At 39.6% G+C, this 23,991-nt stretch overlaps 2 protein-coding genes across 4 annotated transcripts in view; both read left to right on the top strand.

The window, feature by feature from the left end:
* The window catches only part of TM9SF3 (transmembrane 9 superfamily member 3), a 58,846-nt gene extending 45,095 nt beyond the window's left edge, over positions 1–13,751 (top strand). The window contains exons 10-15 of the mRNA XM_025274151.3: positions 1,906–2,045; positions 4,895–4,963; positions 7,835–7,981; positions 8,403–8,486; positions 8,614–8,690; positions 12,388–13,751. Coding sequence (XP_025129936.1) covers positions 1,906–2,045; positions 4,895–4,963; positions 7,835–7,981; positions 8,403–8,486; positions 8,614–8,690; positions 12,388–12,455 — 585 coding nt within the window. The 3' untranslated portion in view covers positions 12,456–13,751. The remainder of the gene's footprint in view (positions 1–1,905; positions 2,046–4,894; positions 4,964–7,834; positions 7,982–8,402; positions 8,487–8,613; positions 8,691–12,387) is intronic.
* A 7,197-nt stretch (positions 13,752–20,948) lies between these two features.
* Positions 20,949–23,991, top strand: part of TLL2 (tolloid like 2) — a 145,282-nt gene continuing 142,239 nt past the window's right edge. For 2 of the 3 annotated variants that reach the window (XM_006061180.4, XM_006061179.4), the window contains exon 1: positions 20,950–21,364. In XM_006061180.4, coding sequence (XP_006061242.3) covers positions 21,175–21,364 — 190 coding nt within the window. In that variant the 5' untranslated portion in view covers positions 20,950–21,174. Of the gene's footprint in view, positions 21,365–23,991 lie in introns of all 3 variants that reach the window. The other variant, XR_003106211.3, reaches the window with a different exon arrangement.

Raw genomic sequence — 23,991 nt, 5'->3', positions numbered from 1 at the left:
ATTACTCAGCCATAGGTGTACATCTGTCTCCTCCCTCCTGACCCTCCTCCCGCCTTATTTTTTTTTTACAGTTAAAAATAATTTTTTAAAAAAGCTATTTTCAAAAGGATATTCAAATCAAGTGCTTGTGGAATTCCTAACTAAAACTTTTTTCAGCAGGACTTGAGGGTTCTGTGGAACAGATGAAACTACTTTGCTAGACCATGTCATCCCACATATGAATGTTTTCTCAACAACTTCTCTTCAGTCCTTGTTTGAAATTAGAGTTCTGGTAAATTAGGGAAAATACATAGGTCTCTATTACAGTGTTTTAATATTTATGAATTTTATATATTTAATGGTAGCAAAATAATAATTTAAAAAACAACAAAAATTGAGACAATTCAACCCCCAAATATGGGGTATGTATAATTCACAATATATCGTAGTATTTAAAATATCTTTAAAATATCTGCCTTTTTTTATGTTTCACCTTTTCTTATTATTCATATAAGCAAAAATTCATATTATTAACAGGTCTAAACGGAGATACCACTGATTTGAGTTTCTAAGTCTGAGCTTTAAAATGGAATGTCAGAACTCTTAACTCTCCTACTTTTATACAAGTTTTACTGGGCTTCCCTGGTGGCTCAGATGGTAGAGTCCGCCTACAATGCAGGAGACCTGGGTTTGATCCCTGGGTTGGGAAGATTCTCTGGAGGAGGACATGGCAACCCACTCCAGTGTTCTTGCCTGGAGAATCCCCATGGACAGAGGGGTTTGGTGGGCTGCAGTCCCTGGGGTCACAAAGAATTGGACACGACTGAGCGACTAAGCACTACCTGAAAGGAAAGTGTTGATATTCTTTGGTTTGTTTAAATACATGCAAGCACACATCAGGGTATAATGAAGATGTGGAGTTTTCAGTAATGTTGCTTCCAGATAGATTCTTTCCTTCTCATGTCATCACTGTGAATTTTCTACCCCACACCTCTTCATTTCTCTCAGTTAATTTCTTCACAATTTCCATTCAGCTTTTTCTCACTTTTACTTTTTATTTATTAGAACCCCAAAATATATATTTGAGAGATACTAGAGGTGATTCAGTTCTGTTTCAGTTCTAGAAGTTCAGAATGAACTAATCCTAATTTACGTGCTGGCTGGGAGGAGCTTGAGTGTGTCTTCATAAGAATACAAGTTTATATAAAAAGGAAGAAAAAAATTACAAAAATAAATGCTTCCTTAACTTTGGTTCTAGAACCTCCGTATGGTCTCCCCTGTAATGTTAGACTTTGGATTACTAATAGGCAGAGAAATACTCATTTTAGTAATAAACTATATGCATAAATAGTGATGTTCTCTTATTTGTAAGATCCTAAGGCACTGTAGAATAGAAACGAGCAGACAGAATGAGACAGGCAGATCTGAATTGAAATCTTAGTTTGGCTGCCTACTAAACTGTGTGATCAAGGGAAGTCACGTAGCCTCACTGTCTAGTTTTCTTCACCTGGGAAGTAGGAAAATAACACTTGTAAAGGTCCTTGAGCTTATTAGGAGCTCAGTGAAGTGCAGGCAAGTAAATAAGTTGGTTATAATGATAAAAGATAAAGGATATGTTAAAATCATGACAGCTGAAACTGAGAGAAAAAAGGACTATGGCGGGGGCAGTGTGAAAGAATAGGAAATAACAGGAGCCACAGTTGATAGGAAATATGGTTCAACTTCTATTTAGTTTAATTCTAATATTTTAAAGCACATTCTTTTCCTATTGCTATTAGTATGTATTCTGCACAATTTTAACCCATTTTGAATTTAAACATTTTCTTTTATAATCAAATTGCATTAAAATTTTTATATCCTTTTTATTTGTTTTTGTTAATATTATTGTTCTCTGAGTAATCACACGCATCTTAATTTAATTTACAGGTGGCTGTTTGTTGCATCTGTTTTTTTGTTATCCTTCCTCTAAATCTTGTTGGTACAATACTTGGCCGAAATCTGTCAGGTCAGCCCAACTTTCCTTGTCGTGTCAATGCTGTGCCTCGTCCCATACCGGAGAAAAAATGGTAAAGAGAATGCTAAATTTTTTTGATTGCTTCTCACAATATATAAATTCTTAAGGCTATTGCGTATACATAACTTTTAGAATTGGCATGTATTTATAAGTTTAAACTTAACATTTGTCTTTTTCTTTCTCCTTCAACTTATATTGTTAGGAGTAGTAATAAATGATATCTTTATTTTACTTTTTGAATATTAGTGCCATTCACAGAGAAATCAAATGCTTTGGTCAGTACACGAGTTCATAGAGGGGGATAGGACCTAATGCAGCAGCTGTTGTATTACTGCAGCCTATAAACCAAATCTGTTTTTATAAATAAATTCTGTTGGAATATAGCCACACCTGTTTGTTCCCATATTGTCTATGATTGCTTTTCCACTGTAGCATCAGAGTTAAACAGTTATGACAGACACCAACCATATCACCTTAGAACATGAAATATTATCTGAGCCTTTACAGAAAAAATTTGCCAACTCCTGGCTTACAGTTTCAGTGTCCTTTCCACATTTTTTATTCAAAACAAAATTGACACACATTTAGCCATATATATTTTGAATCAGGTGAGAGATGAACTGGGACTTCCCAGGTGGCACTAGTATTAAAGAATCTGCCTGCCAATGCCAGAGATGCAAGAGAGGCCAGTTCAATCCCTGGGTCAGAAAGATCCCCTGGAGTAGGCCCCCCAGTATTCTGGCACCCCACTTCAGTATTCTTGCCTGGAAAATTCCATGGGCAGAGGAGCCTGGCAGCCTCCAATCCATAGGGCCACAAAGAGCTGAATGTGACTGAGCGCATAATTTACTGACCTACATTCTTTATCTTCACTTCTGGGATAGTATAGTAATCTCTTAGATACATTTTGTCATTTTATGCACAAAATGTGTTTTTGAGGATCTCCCATAATTCAAGGTTTAATCCTGACAAAAGGTGACAGGTATTTCTGTTTAACAGCTAAAGCTATTCTTCTACTGCAGTAGTTTAAACATAGTTTATAGTCATTTAGTCTAGGCTTTGAAATAGTGATTCTTGATGGCTTTTTAACTTGAGATGGTTTGTATTTTTTCAACCTTGGACATAAAATGAGATAATCACTAATATGTTTATATTTCTAATTTTTGTAATTCAAATTTGAATAAAATGTGAACTCACTGTGTATATGTTTTGCCCTTTTAAATTAGTATATTGAATGGTTTAGTGCTGATTTATGCCATTCTGCATTCTTTATTTTACTAATTCTTCTGGACATAAATAGAACAATCTTACTGCATATTTTTTTATTTCCCATCTTGTTTAAACAGCTGTATGGTAGATTCTACATATTCATAATAGGGGATATATATTGAAATGCTTCTGTTCATAGATATTTTGCTATATTATAAATATTACTTATTTTCAAGTACTTATACAGTCTTTTGAAGACCTGGAGGTATGTAGACATTTGTAGAAGTGGAAGCTGGATAAAATAGCCCCATAGTTTAAAGGAGAATGATCTGTTCTAGTCTTAGGAATTATACATGTTCTTTTTTTCCCCCTTTTTTTAGATTAGTGCTTATGAGAACGTCTGTAGTCTGTGTTTTAAAGTCAGTTTTATCTTCTTCAAATTCAAGATTAGCCCGTTAAAGCCCATTGATATTCTGATCTTCCTTCACTCATTACTGAGGAGGATAAGGTTAAAGGAAAAGCCTAGTCAGAAATCACAAAAGTTCCTCTGGGTCACTAGGCTGGTAAAAGAGAGGAAGGAGTAACCTGTACCCTTGTTAACCATGGGTCACATTTAGGTGTAGGAAAAGCTCACGTGTCTCTTCATTTTCTATATGTCATTATATGGGAACCGAAATCCATATCCTAGATCTGACAGGCAAGTTGTTTTTAACCTCTGTGGATCTTGACTTTTTATAAAAGGAGGAAAGGAGACAAGATTAAATGATCTTTAATTTTTTTTTTCAACTCTCAAACTCATTTTTTTCTTAATTTTGTAGTTTGTTCATGTCAGAAATGGTAGTTTGCTGTCTTTTATGTGCTGTGGACTGTGCCAGGCACTGGGAATACCTAGATGAATAGCTTCTGCCTGCCAGGGTTTATAATCTAGTGAGTAATTATATAAGTAATTAGTATAGTATAGTGTGGTAAGTGCAGCCTTGGAGTTACATTCAGGAGGCAGTGGAAGAACGCACCTCTGCCTGGGAGACTTGGGAAGGGCTTTATAGGGAAAACACTCGAGCCAGTACTTGCAGGAAAAGAAATATGAGACAAAGGAAGGCATTCAGGGTTGGAGAATTACTGAGTGCAATCAGTAAATATTTGTTGAGTGAATGAATGAGGTTTGAATTTTATTTTTGAGTCATTCTTTGACTCCTTTTATAACTCAGAACTCATAATACTTGAATAGTATAATTCAAGCAAAAAGGAAATACTGAACCAAGGAAAGCGTGAGCAAAGATACTGGCAAGGCCACAATTTGGGAAACATTATTTCAGATGGGGGAAACGGTTTCAAAACTTATATTGGCTTTCTGTAAGTAAAGGACTAAAATTTTTAGAAGTTACTGGGAAGTATAGATCAGGAGGAGACAGAGTTTTTCTTGAGTTCTGCCAGTAGCAAGAATTTTTGTTCCTGAAATTCTCATCTTGGGCTTTAATGCCCAAAAGAATTTTAACTATAAAATTCTAACTATGGCTAATTTGAAATCCCCTTTCAATATTGTGCCTCTTTGAATTTTTGTTTTTCTCTTTACTGGCTTATTTCTGTCCTTTAGATTATTTTTAAGTACCAAGTATTCTGATTCCTGTTATCAGAGTTAATATAATGTGGAAATCATACTAGAAGTTTACAGTTAATTTTAATATTTTCCAGGTTCATGGAGCCTGCAGTTATTGTTTGCCTAGGAGGAATTTTACCTTTTGGCTCAATCTTTATTGAAATGTAAGTTTTGGCAATGTATTTATGTTTCGAGAGATTTCATTATAATAAGATACAGGAGAGAGGAGTTAGGGTGGCTCCCCCTTCCCTCGCCCAGAGCCCTGCTTAGATGCTCCTCGTAGGTGCATTGGTGAAGCACCTGTCATGGTATGTCACTATTGGCCCTCTACTGATGTTTCTCACTAAACTCATCTCCTTGAGGGTAGAGACTAATTCTGTTCTCACTGCTTCTCTAATATGTGTAGCGCTTCTGTAAATATCTGTTGAAAGAATGGGTAATAGATAAGGTAACTAACAAGCAGAAGGGAACAAGAAAAAGAAAAGAGGTTAAAAAAACCCTTTTTGTTTTAATGATGGCTTCGTGACATTGTACAGGAGACAGGGATCAAGACCATCTCCCTGAAAAAGAAATGCAAAAGGGCAAAATGGCTGTCTGGGGAGGCCTTACAAATAGCTGTGAAAAGAAGAGAAGCAAAAAGCAAAGGAGAAAAGGAAAGATATAAGCATCTGAATGCAGAGTTCCAAAGAATAGCAAGGAGAGATAAGAAAGCCTTCCTAAGCAATCAATGCAAAGAAATAGAGGAAAACAACAGAATGGGAAAGACTAGAGATCTCTCCAAGAAAATTAGAGATACCAAGGGAACATTTCATGCAAAGATGGGCTTGATAAAGGACAGAGATGGTATGGACCTAACAGAAGCAGAAGATACTAAGAAGAGGTGGCAAGAATACACAGAAGAACTGTACAAAAAAGATCTTCACGACCCAGATAATCACGATGGTGTGATCACTGACCTAGAGCCAGACATCCTGGAATGTGAAGTCAAGTGGGCGTTAGAAAGCATCACTATGAACAAAGCTAGTGGAGGTGATGGAATTCCAGTTGAGCTATTTCAAATCCTGAAAGATGATGCTGTGAAAGTGCTGCACTCAATATGGCAGCAAATTTGGAAAACTCAGCAGTGGCCACAGGACTGGAAAAGGTCAGTTTTCATTCCAACCCCAAAGAAAGGCAATGCCGAAGAATGCTCCAACTACCGCACAATTGCACTTATCTCACACACTAGTAAAGTAATGCTCAAAATTCTCCAAGCCAGGCTTCAGCAGTATGTGAACTGTGAACTTCCTGATGTTCAAGCTGGTTTTAGAAAAGGAAGAGGAACCAGAGATCAAATCGCCAACATCCGCTGGATCATTGAAAAAGCAAGAGAGTTGCAGAAAAAACATCTATTTCTGCTTTATTGACTGTGCCAAAGCCTTTGACTGTGTGGATCACAATAAACTGTGGAAAATTCTGAAAGAGATGGGAATACCAGACCACCTGACCTGCCTCTTGAGAAACCTGTATGCAGGTCAGGAAGCAACAGTTAGCACTGGACATGGAACAACAAACTGGTTCCAAATAGGAAAAGGAGTACGTCAAGGCTGTATATTGTCACCCTGCTTATTTAACTTCTATGCAGAGTACATCATGAGAAACACTGGGCTGGAAGAGGCACAAGCTGGAATCAAGATTGCCGGGAGAAATACCAATAACCCCAGATATGCATATGACACCACCCTTACAGCAGAATGTGCAGAGGAACTAAAAAGCCTCTTGATGAAAGTGAAAGAGGAGAGTGAAAAAGTTGACTTAAAGCTTAACTTTCAGAAAACGAAGATTATGGCATCTGGTCCCATCACTTCATGGGAAATGGATGGGGAAACAGTGTCAGACTTTATTTGGGGGGGCTCCAAAATCACTGCAGATGGTGACTGCAGCCATGAAATTAAAAGACGCTTACTCCTTGGAAGGAAAGTTATGACCAACCTAGATAGCATATTCAAAAGCAGAGACATTACTTTGCCAACAAAGGTTCATCTAGTCAAGGCTATGGTTTTTCCAGTGGTCATGTACTGATGTGAGAGTTGGACTGTGAAGAAAGCTGAGTGCCGAAGAATTAATGCTTTTGAACTGTGGTGTTGGAGAAGACTCTTGAGAGTCCCTTGGACTGCAAGGAGATCCAACCAGTCCATTCTGAAGGAGATCAGCCCTGGGATTTCTTTGGAAGGACTGATGCTAAAGCTGAAACTCCAGTACTTTGGCCACCTCATTCGAAGAGTTGACTCATTGGAAAAGACCCTGATGCTGGGAGGGATTGGGGGCAGGAGGAGAAGGGGACGACAGAGGATGAGATGGCTGGATGGCATCACTGACTCGATGGACGTGAGTTTGAGTGACCTCCGGGAGTTGGTGATGGACAGGGAGGCCTGGAGTGCTGCAGTTCATGGGGTCGCAAAGAGTTGGACAAGACTGAGCAACTGAACTGAACTGAACTGTGTAATGGAATTAGAGGAAAGGATCTTTTTTGGTGTAAAATCATAGTGCCCTTTCTCTTGCAATCCTGTGAAAATGGCATCGAGCTTTCTTAGGCTTTGCTTTCTTTTCCTAATTATTTTTATTTTCCTAATTTTATACATTATTACCATATCAAACCTTTTTAAAAAATTTAATTGGGTGTTTTATAAACTGCATTGCTTGTATAGTATTGTATGCAGAAAAAATAAATGAGAATTCATTTTTAAAATATGAATTTTTAGCTATTTTCATTTTTCTTTTCCACAATACACTCCTAAAGCTTCTAATTTATTCAGTTTGCTTACAGATGAATACCCTACCCTGCTAATGAATCTGTTCTTGAAAGATTATCTAAGAAAATATTTTTGAGAGAATTGTAAATGATTTAATGAAAGGGGAGGAAGGGAAACTGTTGAGAAAGTTGTTTGAAAGAAAAATACTGAGAGAGAACTAAGGTGCAAATGAGATTTAGCAAGAACAGGGTGAGTTTTATGAATAAAGACTGGAAAACTATGTCTGTGTTGGGTTGTATTTAGGTATTTCATCTTCACCTCTTTCTGGGCGTATAAGATCTATTATGTCTATGGCTTCATGATGCTGGTGCTGGTCATCCTGTGCATTGTGACTGTCTGTGTGACCATCGTGTGCACATACTTTCTACTAAATGCAGAGGATTACAGGTGGTGAGTACTTACTTTGGGAAGAACTTCTGGGGACCATATAATTTAAAATAAGATTGCATTTGAAATGTATCACGTGGAATAGTGTAGGAGTTTTTTCAATTATAAAAATATTGATGATTTTAGAGAAAAAAATAGTATCAGTCAAAAAAATTGGGAGTATTAATGATGGTCACTATTTTAAACATGAGGAGACATTTGAAAAAGGAAATGGTTTATTTAGGGTCATTTATAATCGGAAATCTGGCAAAATTTAGGATCTCTCCTTCCATTTCTTAGGCTTACTCCTTGTTGATATATTTAAATGCCATTATACATGCATTTGTTTTTAAATATATAGAATCATAAAGGATGTTTTTATAAAATGCTTTGCTTTAAAATCTTTCAGTGCCATCCATTCAAAAGAGTTCCTTTTTTTCTTCAGGCAATGGACAAGTTTTCTCTCTGCTGCATCCACTGCAATTTATGTTTACATGTATTCCTTTTACTACTATTTTTTCAAAACAAAGTAAGTGGAGACATTTTCTCATTTTGTATTTTGGAAACTAAGTTTATCATTTTAAATGCTAGGATTTAGGCCTTATGTTGAAAGTAAAAATGGATATACTATATATAAGTTTTTGGTTTTATTTCAGGATGTATGGCTTATTTCAAACATCATTTTACTTTGGATATATGGCGGTATTTAGCACAGCCTTGGGGATAATGTGTGGTAAGTTCTGAAATTCTTGGAATATCATGAGTAAATCTGAGTGTTTCTGAATCAGAAAAATACAGTAATTGGAAACTGAGAAATAACCTTCTGTTGTTTGATCAGGAACACCAAAAGAAGCTCAAACATCTGATTTCAGTCCTTTTAAGTATTCCTCAAAATCTAATTTATTACCTCTCTAATTTCTTTGATTTCCTGTTTTTAATAATTGTGTATAGCACTATTTCCCATACCACAGTTAGTTTTTCATTCATGTTGAGAATTGCCTTTTTTTTTTTTTAATAAGCTTAGATTTTTTGGAAAAGATTATTGTGTAAACAAGTTAAGGTTTTGGCCAAATGATTTTTGTTTGGAAGTTTCTGTTCCCCTGTTCATTGAGGTAAAAGTGTCCAGGAGGCAGCACAATTGAGTACACACTTGGGTGCTTGCAGACTGAGCTTATGTCCTGGCGGTGCAATCTGTGCTTCTATACCTTGATCCAATTCCCCAAGGTCTCCAAGCATCTATAAAAGGAGGATAATATCACTGTTTCATGGATCTATCACAGTCTTCCATTAAATGGAAGAGGTAATAGTTTTCACCATAAATAGCATGTATAGTATATATGAAATAGCTAGAAAATGAAGAAAACTTTTTAGAAGCACCATGAAAAATGGAAAAGACATGGTCTGGAAAGCCTAAGAGACCTAGAGTAAATCTCCATGCTGCCATTTAACCTTCTTTGTGGCCATGGGAGGGCATATTAACCTAAGTCTCATTTTCTAATCTATAAAATGGGCATATCTTTCAGAGTAATTATCTGTAATAGTGTCATGTGTATAAAGCAACAGGTATAATGCAGGTCTGTTATTAGGTGGTGAGACATATGAAACGTGATGGGGAGTTTTGGGGAGGAGCAAGACTTTGAGGGGCCAGTCTTGATTGTGAATCCTAGTGCCCCTACTTAATAGCTAAATTTTTTTAATGCTTTTCCTGTTGAAATTTCATCTTGCTGCCTGACAGTCCTGGCACGTTTAAAGTTCCCTGCTGTTCTGGCAATGTCCCAACATTTATTCTTTAATGGGTTTATATGCTTTTAGTGCTAATCTGTTTTTGTCGGGGAGGGGAACGAGTTCACACTGAAAATGATTAAAATGTCATCATAATACAAAAATTATACATACTCACCGGGTTATGTTGCTAATATGCTTTTTCAGTCAGTAATTGAAAAAAAAAAATATTTTTTTTAATGTAGGAAAAAATAATTATGTGAAGGGGAAATAATTAGATTGCTGCAGATTTTATGTTTTAAGCATATAGCATTTTAGTTTAAAAAAAAATTAAGTTTGGTATTATTCCCAAGACATTTATTTTTCTAGAGAGCATATTCAGTCTCTTCCTTTTATAAAGTAATATTTTATAAGTTTATTCTTGATACTCATAAGATTAAGAAAAATGATTCTCTAGATTGACACTATTTTGCTTTTAAGCATATCTCTGCTCAAAAAGGAACAATATTTTAAAGGTCTCGAAAATTGAATTTGCTTATTGGACTAGTACTGTATTATACTAGTTAAATTTTTGATTCTACCTAAAATTTTACAGATACTTTAAAAAGAATTCAGGTTTTTAAAATTGAATGGTTATTTCCAATTATCTTGTAAGGACTTGTATATAGCTATTTTAAAATGAATGATCACTATTTTCAAGTATAATATAATAATTTAATATTAAAAAATAAGTGTCTTTATTACAAAAATAGGTTTCCTTTATTGTCTGGGTGGGTTTTTACAATATTTTCGATATTTAATATGGGGAATTTTCAAATATATACAAAAAGAGAAACAGTAGTATATATGTAGTGAATCCCCATGTACCTAACACACCTAACATCAGTAATTGTCAACTTGTAGCCAGTCTTGTCTTATTTTTGTTTCCACTTTACATCCTTTTTTTCTGATATAAATCTCGAACTTCATGTCATTTTAGCTGTAAATATTTGTGTGTGTGTGTATGCATGTGGGTATATAGATACATCAAATGTGCAGTGTTTATATAATTATTATATAGCTATAATATATAAGAATGCAGTTATATAATATTTTAATATATATATATAATTTCCTAATGTGCTCAAATATTCACTTAGTATTCACTTTTATCCCACACGTCCTCATTTCTTTTTTAATACAGTTTGCATCAAGATCCAGTTAAAAGTCCATGCATTGCTTGATAAAACTGTCTTTTAAGCAGCTTTAAATCTATTGACGTTTACTCTCTTTTCCCTTGCAATTACTTAAGAAACTTAGGTTTTGGTTGGTTGGTTTGTTTGAAATCCTGTTGAGTTTTTCACACTCTGGGTTAGGCTGATTGTATCCCTAAGGTGTTATTTAATGTTTCTCTGTGTGCTTCCCCCCCATATTTCCCGTAAAGTGGTAGTTAAATCTATAGACCTGATCATACTCAAGAATACTTGTCCAAGAACACTTAACAGGTGTTTTGTAAACTTTCATAAGGAGGCACTTAAATGTCTGATTGTCTCTGTGAGGTTAGCAGCTGTTGATAATTATTGCCTAGTTCTTCCATTAAGTCATTAGTGGTTACAATATTCTCATTCCATTGTTCCTTTTATATTTATTAGCTGGGACACTTCTCTAAGGAGAAACTTCTTTCATCAGCCATTTGGTCCCCTTGAGGTACAGTTTTCATATGTATAGGAAAGGCAGAAAGACTTATTTTTTCTTTGCATCTACCAGTTGGGTGAATAAAAGTTAGTTCAAGTTAGTCAGTTAGGTGTATGTGTGTGTATCATTAACTCATGGAAGACTGACTTTTAGACTTGATGGTAAATTCCTAAATCTAGTGTAGACTCTTCTCTGTCATACGAATGACCACCTGTCTTGTCCTAAAGATCTCTTAGTATTTACAGTAAAGAACTATACAGTTAATTCATTCATTCAACAAATATTTATTGAGTATCTTATCATGTACCGAGCACTTTTTAAGCGCCAAGAGGCAGAAACTTAATTTAACAAAACAGATTAATTTAACACCCCTGCTTACTGGTATTTTGGGCCCTGTTTGAGGCTAATTATTCAAAAACAGCATTTCAGAATTCCTGATCTACTTATCTCTCTCTCTCATCCATGCCCTCAAATGCCTACCTTTCTACCAGTCACAGCTTCTACAATTTAAACATAAAAAAGAAGCCATCAGAAATGTGTCCTATCTAGAGCTTCAGATGCTATTGGGCCATGGGTCTCAGTCCTTCCCTGAGAGAACCCCCAGTCGCTTCTTACTAAATTATCCATAAGTGTATCATATTGTTTGGAGAACATGTTAGTATTGTTTCAATAATCTAGAATAATCTATGCTTAAATTTTTAAAAGACTTATTTTTTTCATTTAATGAATTTTTGTCATTCTGAAATTATTCTCTCTTTAAGAGATCATTTTAATTCATATAGTTCATAATTCATGTAATAATTGATATTTAACTATAAAAATGTTGCATCAGGCCACACTTGGTATATGACAGCAACAGGTGATTTGCAAAACAAGTGACACTATTTTAGTAAGTTTAGGGAGAGTGCTAACATTAGATGTCATCTTGAAAAAAGAATAACTTTCTAGAGCAGAGAGCATTTAGTGTTTGTTTGTAAATGATGGGTACTGCTCTGTGTGTATTTGTTTCAAAACATCTTGTTTTATCTTTACAGGAGCAATTGGTTACATGGGAACAAGTGCCTTTGTCCGAAAAATCTATACTAATGTGAAAATTGACTAAAGACCCAAGAAAGCCTGGAACTTCGGATCAATTTCTCTTTCACAGGGGTGGAACTTGGACAGCAAAAAAAAAAAAAAGTGCAAGAAGATTTGGGCTTTAACACTGGGTACTTTGTGGGTCTCTTTCATGGATGGCTTAAAGTAACATCTATTTCCATTGATCCTAGGTTCTTACTGACTGCTTTCTCCAACTGTTCACAGCAAATGCTTGGATTTTATGCAGTAGGCATTACTACAGTACATGGCTAAACTTCCCAAAAACTAGCTCATTAAAGATGAAATAGACCAGCTCTCTTCAGTGAAGAGGACAAATAGTTTATTTAAAGCATTTGTTCCAATAAAATAAATAGAGGGAAACTTGGATGCTAAAATTACATGAATAGAAATCTTCCTGGCACTAGTGTTTCTACAATACTGAAAAATGATGTTCCAGAAAGATTACTTTTTTCTCTTATTTTTACTGCCATCATCAACGTATTGTGGGACATTTTTATATATTGAACCTGGGTTCTTTTTGACCTGCTTTCCGCGCCCGCGCCCCCCACCCCCCCCAATTCAACTGCATCTTTTTTTTTAAGAGAAAATTTAAAAATATTAAATCCTGCATGTAATATATCTGCTGTCATCTTAGTTGGACCAACTTCCCATTTATTTATCTTAAAACTATACAGTTACATCTTAATTCCATCCAAAGAAGATACAGTTTGAAGATAGAGGTGTACTCTCTACAATGCAATTTACTGTACAGTTAGAAAGCAAATTGTTAAATGGAGAAGATATTTGTTTTTATTAAACATTTTGAGATTTAGATAAACTACATTTTAACTGAATGTCTAAAGTGATTATCTGCCCCCTCCCCCTAAGTTAGTCTTACATCTTTTTTGGGTTTGAATGAAGGTTTTACATAAGAAATTATTAAAAACAAGGGGGGGTGGGTAATAAATGTATATAACATTAAATAATGTAATGTAGGTGTAGATTCCCAAATGCATTTGGATGTACAGATTGACTACGGAGTACTTTTTTCTGATGATGATTGGTGTAGAAATGTGTGAATTTGGGTGGCTTTTTACATCTTGCCTACCACTGCATGAAACATTGGGGTTTCTTCAAAATATGTGTGTCATTCTTCTTTTGGGAGGGGGGATTATTTTCTTTTGTTTTTCTTCTGAGACTCCCAAAAGGAGCCAAATTTGTAATTTAGAAACATTTAATTTTGTTAATCCTGTCTGGGGCACTTAAGTAACATCTAAAGCATTACTGCTTTAGAATGTTAAAATAAAATTTCCTGACCAAATTGTTTTGTGAAAATACATGTGTTTGCAATTCGAAGATATCTTTTCAAAAGACAGTATTACTGAATGCAGGGTTGGGTTTTTTTTATCATGCTTTTCTGATACAAGGGACCCATACTTTAAAATCCCCAATATTGCTTGCATCTAGATTATCCAGTGCAGTCACAAAATGAATGAGAAGCCCTTTGAATGAAATTGTGGCACAGAATCTGTTCAGGTCAGTGTACTGTGTAAAGTGGGGGTGGGTAAAAGTGGTCAGTGTACTAGAGGATGAGCAAATAAAGCTTACAGTTTTCTAAGAGAAGTAATTTTAATTTTGAATACATCTTTCTGGAACGGTCCATAATGTGAAGTTTTCCTAGAATCATTGAGTTTCTAGTTTAATAGTTTGCTATGCAAATGACCACCTAAAAACTATACTGTATATTGGTATTTTTAGAAAGACTCAAAACATTTTAACCTTAATATATTTAAACCTTAACATGAAGTTCATGCCATTCAGAGTTACATAAGGTGTTTTCATTACAAAATACGTTTCTGTACATTAATAGACTGCATCCTATAATGTAGCATTAAAGACTATAAAGGGTGGCAAGTTTGATTTCTTACCACTTAAGTATGACTGACATGAACAAACAGAAATTTGATCAAAAGCTGTCGGTAAATCCTCTTCTTTAAGCCAAAATATTATATGAAGTGTAACCTGCTAGTTCCTTCATTTTCTGTTTTTTCTCACACCTGCCTTTAAGATCTAATAAGAAAAAGAACTAAAAGTTAGTACTTAATGGCTAATATTATATAACTTTTAAACTACATGTAAAATTCTTATAGGAACATAGAGTCTCTCTGATAGATTGTGAATTGGGTGGCAAGCTTCTATCTTCATAAAATGGAATTTGTTTCTCATGAGTCTTTCAGGTAAGATACAGGGTTTTTAAAGAATGAGTGCTTTAGCTGCATTCAGATACACCAGTTCTTTTACTAAACTAATCTGTATTTGAAATCCTTTGGAATCTTCACTGAAAAATAGTTTTGTGATATCCAAATACATTAAGAACTTTATTAAAATGAGTATAAGTCACCTTGAAAAGTCCTTTAGAAAATAGGTATTGGTTCATGGCTTTTTAGAGGGGCTGGGTTGTGTGTGTGTGTGTGTGTGTGTGTCTTGAAGATGTAATCCACAAATAGTTTAGTTCCATAGCTTTCAGTTGTAGAATAGCAAAATATATTATTTAAGTTAATCAAAGGGTAGGATTTTTCCACTTCATAAATGCCATTTGTCTTTCATTTATTAACATTTGCTCAACTTAGCAACTGAAGTTTTGAATACTCTCAAAAACTGGGGATTTGTATCTGTAAGTACGCTTCACTTGAAATTTAGCTGCATTAGTGACATTGTTAATAGGTATACCCTAGTACAAGAGTGGGCTTCCCTGGTGGCTCCGACCATAAAGAATCTGCCTGCCATGCAGGAGACCTGGGTTTGATCCCTGGGTCGGGAAGATCCCCTGGAGGAGGACATGACAGCCCACTCCAGTATTCTTGCCTGGAGAATCTCATGGACAAAGGAGCCTGGCAGTGTAAGAGTAGGATAAGGTGGAAATGTAGTGACTGGAAAATTGGGAAAACATTCTTTTGTATGGAGTTTGCCCATAAATTAAGCCCCATGCCCTTGGAATTAATTACATTGTGGTGATTTCTGAACCTAGTGAATGGTATGCTTGAGTGTTTTCCATTGAGAGTGGATGGATCCCTTTATAAAGGTGGTTGCTGCAAACTCCAGTTCTTCCAAAAGCCACTTTATTCAGGGTTTATCCACAAATTGTATTCATTTTGATAAAGCTTTTGTTTCCTAAATGTTTACTGATCACCATATGCCAAATGTTTTGCAAATAAATATTAGTTTAAGATTTCCTGATTTTTTTTTTTACAGATGTAAAAAAAGAAATAATGTATTAGTGTAATTTGTTCAGGAAAAGCTACATATCGAAGGGCTTCTGTATAGAAATTTTGAGAAAGAAAAGCCTATTTGTAATCTATACACTGCAGTTTCATCTAGGTTTTAAGCTTAGGTTTCAGTGTGTCTTAGTGCTTCATCTGTTGATTTATTGGCACACATAATAAGAGTAGTGACATGAAAATACAAATATTCATTAATGTTTTATATCTTCATAAAAATTGCATAGTTATGAAGCTATATTTTAACAATACGTTAAGGAGATCAGAGAAGTGAAAATTTATCAAGACTGGAAATGTGTGTAGAAATAGACTAGATTTAGAGGTCAGGTAGATCAGAAAGTTGACATATCGCTGCAGAAAGTTTATAAGATTTAAATTCAGTTTGAGGAATAACTTTTGTTCTGTGAGCGTTTTCTAAAAGCCATTTGATTTGACCTCTTTGAGCTGTAGGCAGACTTGTGCAGACAAAGGAAAAAGTACATTCTTGTTTCACCGTTATTAGGATATGGAAATAAACTGTTGTGAAAAGTGTTCATCTTGAAGTGTTTGTGAACGGGGCTAATAATTGATAAAGCAGCATTTTGTGTGCTTGCCCCAACTCATCAATTTAGGTCATTTGAAGCTTATAAACATTATAAGTAAGAGCTTAAAGGAAAGGAGGAAATTACATGTCATTCTATTTGAAGGACAACAGGGTATCTTTGGAAAAGCAGTCCCACTTGGGCTTTTCAGCTGTGTCAGACTTGAACCTATAAATCCCTGGAGTACGGACAATTGGTGACAGAGTTGGGAGGAAACAGTTACTACTCAGTGATGACTTCCATTTTTGTACTCACCCGTGATTTGTGTAGGCCATGTTCCAACTGGCTTTTTAGTAATAGAAATCCAGCGCAGTATAAAATGTATCACGTTTGAAGTTCTAATCTAGTCTGTTAATCTAACTGAAGTTGAATTTTTAAAAAGTAATAAAAAGTCAAATGTTCTTCCCTCGGATGCTTGCTTTCTTTCCTTTTTGAAACAGATGATCCAAGCATAAAGGATAACCCATTATTATTGGCACGCATATGAAGAGATTACTAATAGCTTTCCACAATTAAATAAAGCAGGGGTCAGCAAGCTTTCTGTAAAAAGCCCAATAGGAAATATTTGAGGCTTTGAGAGCCATACAGTCTGTGTCACGACTGCTCTACCATTGTAGCGCAACAGCCATGGGAGACAGTACATCAGCTAATGAGCATGGCTGTGTTCCAGTAAAACAACAGAAACAGCCAGCAGGTCATAGTGTGCTGACCCCTGAAACAAAGGATTTAAAATTTGAGATTTGGGTATTCTCCCCAACTTCATACTTTGAGGGAAAATATACACAGAAAATGGGAAGAATGGTATAATGAATAAGATCTGTCTTTTTAAGAAATGATTTTTTTCTCTCATTACCATTCTTTTGCCTTTCTTTGTATACAAACTCTGACACCAGCATTCAAACTCCTCTGTCCCTGTCATTCTCCTGATTGAGAATACTTTGTATTTGTCTAGCACTACTGTTGCACAACAGTTTCACTTGTGTCCTCTCACAACTGTCCTGTGAAGCTGATAGCATAGGCAGCTAGATTTTAAGAAACTAGAGCAGCTAAAGAGTTCTTTGTTTTTAGCCCAGAAGTAATCAAAATTAGGTCTTATTGTTTTGACGGCTGTAACTGTAAAATGGGGATGTCACTTCTCCAGCTTATGGAAGAGAGATTCATAGAGGTCACGTTGGAAATGAGTGTTCTATAGCAATGGATGGGATTATTTTTATTGTACTACTAATACATCAAAAGTAGCGGCGAACTTCTCCAAGTCTATTTGTACTTTTTTTCGTCTTTAGTTTTAACTGGTTATTTAAATTGTTGTCAGCCTCCTTGATTCTTTTCTCCCCCTGATTTTATTACCAGCTCCAGTTGACACCTTACTTGAAAATTCCGGTTAGCTGAATAGTTTAAATTGGTGCAAATTTGAGTACTTTAAATCTCTTTAGTGGGCACTTTTGTCTGGTTGGAAAACTAGGAGTTTAATAGAGGAAACTGTTACACAACCAACTTCTGAATTTCACAGTGAGAGCTTCTATTAAATAGCTAATCAATAGTTTAACATTTAGAAGGGGAGGGAATAAATTTGTGTTGGGACACATGGAGTCAATGGTAATGCAGTCTAGAAATGTTTTTAAAGTTATCTTCAATGTTTTGCATACTTAAGGTGGTAGGAGTTTCAAATTTTTTAAATGAAGGACACAGTTGTAGGGGGAATTTTGACATAAGTCATTTAAACTGGCCCATGTCACAGTTCTTATGGCTCTGGGTAAGCCACTAAATTATGGGACCTAACCTTGGAGTCACTGAAGGGAAGAGAGGGTCCAAAGAGGGTCCAGAGAGTAAGACAGATCTGATACAGGTTAGAGACCCAGAAGGATAAGACAGACAAATAGGTTAAATGTCATAGGTGTGGTAGCTGCTGTAATGTTGGCATGAAGATGCAGCCTGTGTAGTTATGAAGTTGCGGCAAAGACATGGAGCAGCAAGGCCCTATTAGGATGAATGCAAGATGTTTAATGCAATGTGAGTAGACATAATGGAGATGGCAAGAACTCAAGGCTGGAATACACATGTAAGGACAGCCTGATGGTGGATGGAGGGCCTGATGTGCCACCCTTAAACGGGCTTAGGTAGGGATCCTAGCCACAGAAGGTTTTAAACAGCTGCTGAAAATGGTTAACAGTATGAAATAGTTTAAAAATTCAAGTACTGTCTCAGTGGTCAGTTCATGTAAACCAAGAAATAAACCAGCAAATGAGAGTGCCCTCTACCCTGAAGGGTCTGCTCCCTGCCTTGGAGAAGGTGGTGTGTGGTAACCTGGAAAGGCATCAAGAGGAAGAAGGGACCTCTGCGGAGTAGTTACGGAAAACTTGGTAGGGGTGGAGGCGTTTGAGAGCTGCTGCAAGAGAGCTGTGGAACTCAGCATAGGGCATAGCAGCAAAGAGTTGGGTGGATGACAGACATCTGACTGAAAAGGGACAGTTGTATGGACTTGTGATCATGAGCTGTGGAGGAGGAAACCCACAGATAACTAATGGAACTGAGTTGCGTGGCTTTAGATCCCAGAGCCTTTTATTCCAAATCTATCTCGGGTTTTGTTTTATTTTTTTCTTGGAAATTAAAAAATACATTTATAAAATTTGAGCCCCGATTAGAGTTTAAAATATAAAAGTGGTAAGTGAAATCATAAAACATGAAGCTGAGAAAAAATATTAACCATCGCTTTCGATTGTTTCTAACTTTCCTGTACTATGACTCAAGTAGTTTGTTCATACTTGTTTGATAGCCTTTAAGATAGTATTCAAACAGGGCTTCTGACATAAAGATGCAGTCTGCTCATCCTAGAGCACGACTGTCTTCAAAATATGTGGGCAAAGAATGTTGGTGAGAAGCCTGGCAGCTACTCAGGAGGTCGGGATTAGAGGCAATAAAAGCTCACAACCTCGGTGCTTGCACAAGAGGTCGCCTGTAATATCTATTTTCCGGAGGAATTCCCTGCTAATGAGGCCAGTTGGCTGTTCGCCTAGTGCCATCTGGAGATCTGGAAGTGTCACACAAGTTTGTTAGGCTTTTGAGATGTTGACGTTGTGGACTTGTCTACTGACAGGTGGTGACCTTCACTGGGTTAAATTCAGAGACCTATGGCGTTGGGTTTGACTCCTTCCAGTGTTCAGGCAGAAATGACATTCAACTCCTTCCCATACCTATTTAATGGCCACTTGGTCTTCCCTGCCATTTGGTTGGCATCCATTCCCCTCCCGCCGCTCGCCTGCCCCAGATACTCCCTCCCCTGTCGGTTCTTGCCCAATCTGGCTCCATCCTATATATATATGCCCATTTGATGAAGGCTCAGCATGAAACAGGGTCAGCTTACATTTCTAAGGGCCAAGACAAAACAGCCAGTAGTTAAACCTTTACTGGGTTGTAGGACTTGTCACCCTACTTATTAGATGATCATAATGCAAGAAATTCAGAATCCTGTGTAAAGCCCAGCTCTGGGCTCCCTGTCTGCTGTTTTGTCATTGGTGACTGTGAAACCATGTGGAAATCCTAAAGGAAATCTTGTTCCTTTTTTCTGCTTGCAGTTTAAATAGAAAAAGGATTCTGCTGGGTGTGATGCTGACTACACATTGATGTATTTTACTTCTTAATGGGGCAATTTTGCTTTTGTAGAAAGGTCTTTGAAAAGCCTCTTGGTAATAGCATTTTTATGTCTATAAATCAAATTGGCTCAGTTCTAACAATTTTTACATTTAAGGTACAGCATAGGAGGGGGTTTCAAATATCTCTTGATTATTCTCACATTATTTGGGCATATGTTTTTAATTAGCAAAAAATTAACCAGACTTCAGAAATTGGTGGTTTTTATTCCATCAAGTTAATGGTGAATAGCTTATTTAATAAAACATGCCTGTAATTTAACACAAATAGTAGGTATAGCTGTTCGTTTGTCCATCTTTTTGCCTGTATGAAGCGTCTCGCACTGTTTTCCTAAAGGATAGGGTCACGTAGAGGGGAAATCCGTCATTTTAAATCATTATTTTCTAAGCCACTCTATCACCAGCCATACGTTAGGTTAGGTGGTTACCGCAGCAAGCGCCGGTCACGGCTGGACGAGGGAATGTGGAGAAAGCTGAGAGGATCGTAATCGTCGGTTTTTTTCTGCGCCAAAAGCGACCCAAAGAGAAGATTCGCTTCATCCCTACAAGGAAATGATTCTCCGAAAAGCACATAGCGAGCTGGTCGTAATGGGGATCGTTCGCATTGGGTTTCTGGTCCGGCGCTCAGAGCTCTAGCCACTGCCTCCTGTCTTCACCCACGTGTGCACCGGGGAGTTGTAAAGTGAATTTTGAGAATAAAGCAAGGCGGAAAGTCCAGCCTTGATCTTCTGGAGCAGCGTTGAAGGGAGGGTGGGCCAGAGGCGCTGTAACACCCAGAGAAGGGCGCCCTTTGCTCGGTGGGAGCTCGGCAGGCCAAGGGTCCTTGCCTTCAGCTTCTGCACCTCGCTCCCCTTCCTCCGAAGTTGCGGAGGTGCCGGGAAGAGGAGGGGCCTTGCTTCGGGCGCCCGAGTGATTGGCTGCCCGGGGCCCCTGGCGAGGGCTGTGCGGTCCAGCCCGGGTGGAGAGGGGCGGGGCGGCCACTGTTCCATCCACTGCCACAGTCGCAGCCGCCGCAGCCTCGGCCGACGAGCAAGTAGCTCCGAGCAGCGGCTTCCTAGGCGCGCGGACGCGGACCGGGACCCCGCGCTCTGGGGGTTCCGCGCCCGAGCCATGCCCGGCAGCCGCGCGTAATCGCCGTGCCCGGTTGCCGCCGACCCGATTCTGTACGAGGTCCCTCGCCCAAGAGTCCAGCTTTTGGTGCACTCAACTCCCTTGGTCTTGGCCGGCCGCTCGCAACCATGCCCCGTGTGACTGCGCTCGGGGCCCTTGTGCCATTGCTGCTGCCTCTCCTGCTTCTGCTGCTGCCGCTACCCCGCGACGCCGCGGGGCTCGGGGAGCGCTCGGACGCCACCTGGGACTCCTCGGCGCTGGAAGGCGAGGAGAGCGCGGAGCAGCAGCTGGAACATTACCATGACCCGTGCAAAGCCGGTAGGTGCCGCCGCCGGGACGTCCGGCAGAAGTTTGCCTTTGAAATGCAAACGAGGTAGTGGGCAAGCCAGCGCGGCAGTCTGTGGGGGCGGGTCACCCTTCCCCTCCGCTGAGATCCCCCGGACTCCCCGGGAAAACAATGCCCCAGAGGGACTGCTTAAATACCTCTCCGGCTGGGACGTCCTGGCCCCTGGTGTGCGGCGCGCACCGGGTGGCGGCCGCGGGAATGTTCCCAAAGTGTCCGAGGCCGAGAGGGCGCCCAGGGGCTGGGGCGGGCCCCGGGGTCGCCTGACAGCCAGGTGGTCAACACGGGCCACCGCCGGACGCGCTGAGCTGGAGCAGAGGGGAGGGAACCGGGCTGGGCGCAGCGTTCCCAGCCTTAGACGGAGTCTCTGGTTCCGATTTCATGACATTTGTAAGTTTCACGCAAAGTTTCCCAAGATCTTGTGGTTACTCTTCGGAAGAGAGTTTAAAAAGGGAAAAGCTTCACAGCGGGCAAAAGGAAAGCGATAGCCTATGGAGAATGAGCATGACTCGAGTTGCTGCAGACTTCCGCGTAGCCTGCTCTGTGGTCGCGGCTGGGGGTCGTCCTGGGCGGGCAGAGATGGAAGCCGTCAGGTGCTCTAATCCGGACAGGAAGCCGCGCCCCGGGACGCGCGGGTGTTTCTGGCGCTAATCGCGGCCCGGGCGCTGCAGCTTCAGTTTCCCACTCGTGTGTCCCAAGGGTAGCGGCTTCAGCCGCTGCAAAGCCCGAGCGCATGTTCCAAAGAAAGCCTTGGGTCTGGGGCAGTTCCCAGCTGGAACCGAGGGGTGCTCACACTCCCCAAGGGGTGCTCATACTCCCGAGAGGGTTGGTCTGAAGCCCGCCGAGCAGCTCCTGGCCCGGGGCCGCGGGTAGCGTCGTTTATCTCTGGGCAGTGTCCGGCTGGTTCTGTGGGCGGCCCGCAGAGACTAGCGGACCGAAGGAAGCTCGCATCCTCCACTCGCAGAAGGGCAAGGTGCTTTACTTCTGTTGAATGAGGGCGTGCCGTGAGCCAGTGTGGGCCCCGTTCCCTCACTCCATGGAGAGGCTCAGTCTCCCTCTAGTAGGCTCAGTTTTCTCTTCTGCACTGGGGAAGCAATTGTCGGAGGGCTCAGATAATTTATGGGGAAATTCTCTGCACATGGAATAATGATGAAGACACTGCTTGTGGTGGTGTTACTGCAGCCAGTGTAGTCTAGGCTCTGAGCTGGACAGGTCAGAAGTCGGTGAAATCTGGGGCAGACCAGGTTACTCTGAGGCCAGAGAACCTAAGAGGGTGTGAGAATCTTGTGGAGGGTGCCGATCAAACCAGGCTTGAGGGCCTGGGCTTACCCTGAAGGAAGATTTCTCCAGAATAACAGCTGTACCTTGTGGGGTTTCTGAGTTAGGAAGGAGGACAAAGAGTTGATCCCTGGGTAATTTGAGAGAATATCCACAGGTAGCATGTCCTGACTGAGGTGTCTCAGTTCCTCACTGGACCTAGGTCCCAACCAGGCTTGAAGAGCCTCTGGAGCACTGAATGGTGGCCTTGCCTGAGAAGAAGGACACTGAGGATACAAAACTGGGATGGGGGCTAAATGGAGTAGATCAGCCATCGGCCATCACCTGCACCTGTCAGACCCTGGATTTTACTGGATGTGAACCAGGGGCCTGTGGGAGGCAGTGTGGGCCTGGACTGGGGTAGCAGTCAGTGTGCCAGAGAATGTATCGAGCTTCTCTAGGACGCTGAGTGCTCATCTGGGCCCTGTGAATCTGGGTGAAAGAGATATAGGTCTTGTCTGGGAGCTCTCCAGTTGCTGATCTCAGCTGTGTGGAATAACACTAAGGTAGCTTGGGGCCTCATTTTTCTCCAATAATTTTGGAGAAATTGCTAGATAACCAGGGCATGCATGTTCTGCAACTCTTCCCAAATGGGATGGGATGGGCGGGCAGGGCTAGGAAAGTAGGTGTAGGGTTTCAGCCAGCTCTGAGCATCCTGGACAGCCGTTGTCCATCCTCCCAACCCCCTGACCTCTCCCTCATCCATGCCAATGCCAAGAGTGTCCAGAAGAGGGCGATGGCAAGGGAGACATCAATAGGCTCAGACTTCTGGAAATACCCTGAGCAAGGGAACAGCCTTCTAAGGACAATAAGCAGTTCACCAAGGACTGGCATCTCAGTGAAAGGACGTGCCTCTCGGCTTGTGCAGAACACTGCCTTTGCTGGTTCTATATTCAAACCAAACCTTAAAGGGTAGCCTGTCCTCCTATCCCAGTTACATGCTAACCCCTGACTCCTCTTGGCTAGAGCCCCTTGCCTAGGACCTGCCTTGGGTCTTCAAATCTGAAACACCTCCCACTTGCCCTTCTTGAGCCAGGGGTCTCCGTTCTGTGGAGGATGCAGAGTGCAGACAGAGAGTCTGGGGTCTGTTCCTAGCCTCTCAGGAGCTGTGTTCCTTGGCATGTTCCTCTCTGAGTCTTAGTTCCTCATCCATAGAGTGAAACTGTTGGACTAGTTAGGGTGGCAGACTGCCAGGTCCAGGGAGCTGGCTCCCTTAGTCCACATCAGCCCCCTTCACACCTTGCGAGCCCTTGAGTTTGTGCCCCTGGCTCCTTCTTTCTGTATG

The sequence above is a fragment of the Bubalus bubalis genome, chromosome 23, assembly GCF_019923935.1.
Source record: "Bubalus bubalis isolate 160015118507 breed Murrah chromosome 23, NDDB_SH_1, whole genome shotgun sequence".
Taxonomy (NCBI): domain Eukaryota; kingdom Metazoa; phylum Chordata; class Mammalia; order Artiodactyla; family Bovidae; genus Bubalus; species Bubalus bubalis.
The sequence above is the reverse complement of the archived record's forward strand: the minus strand, read 5'-3'. Positions and strand labels throughout refer to the sequence as shown.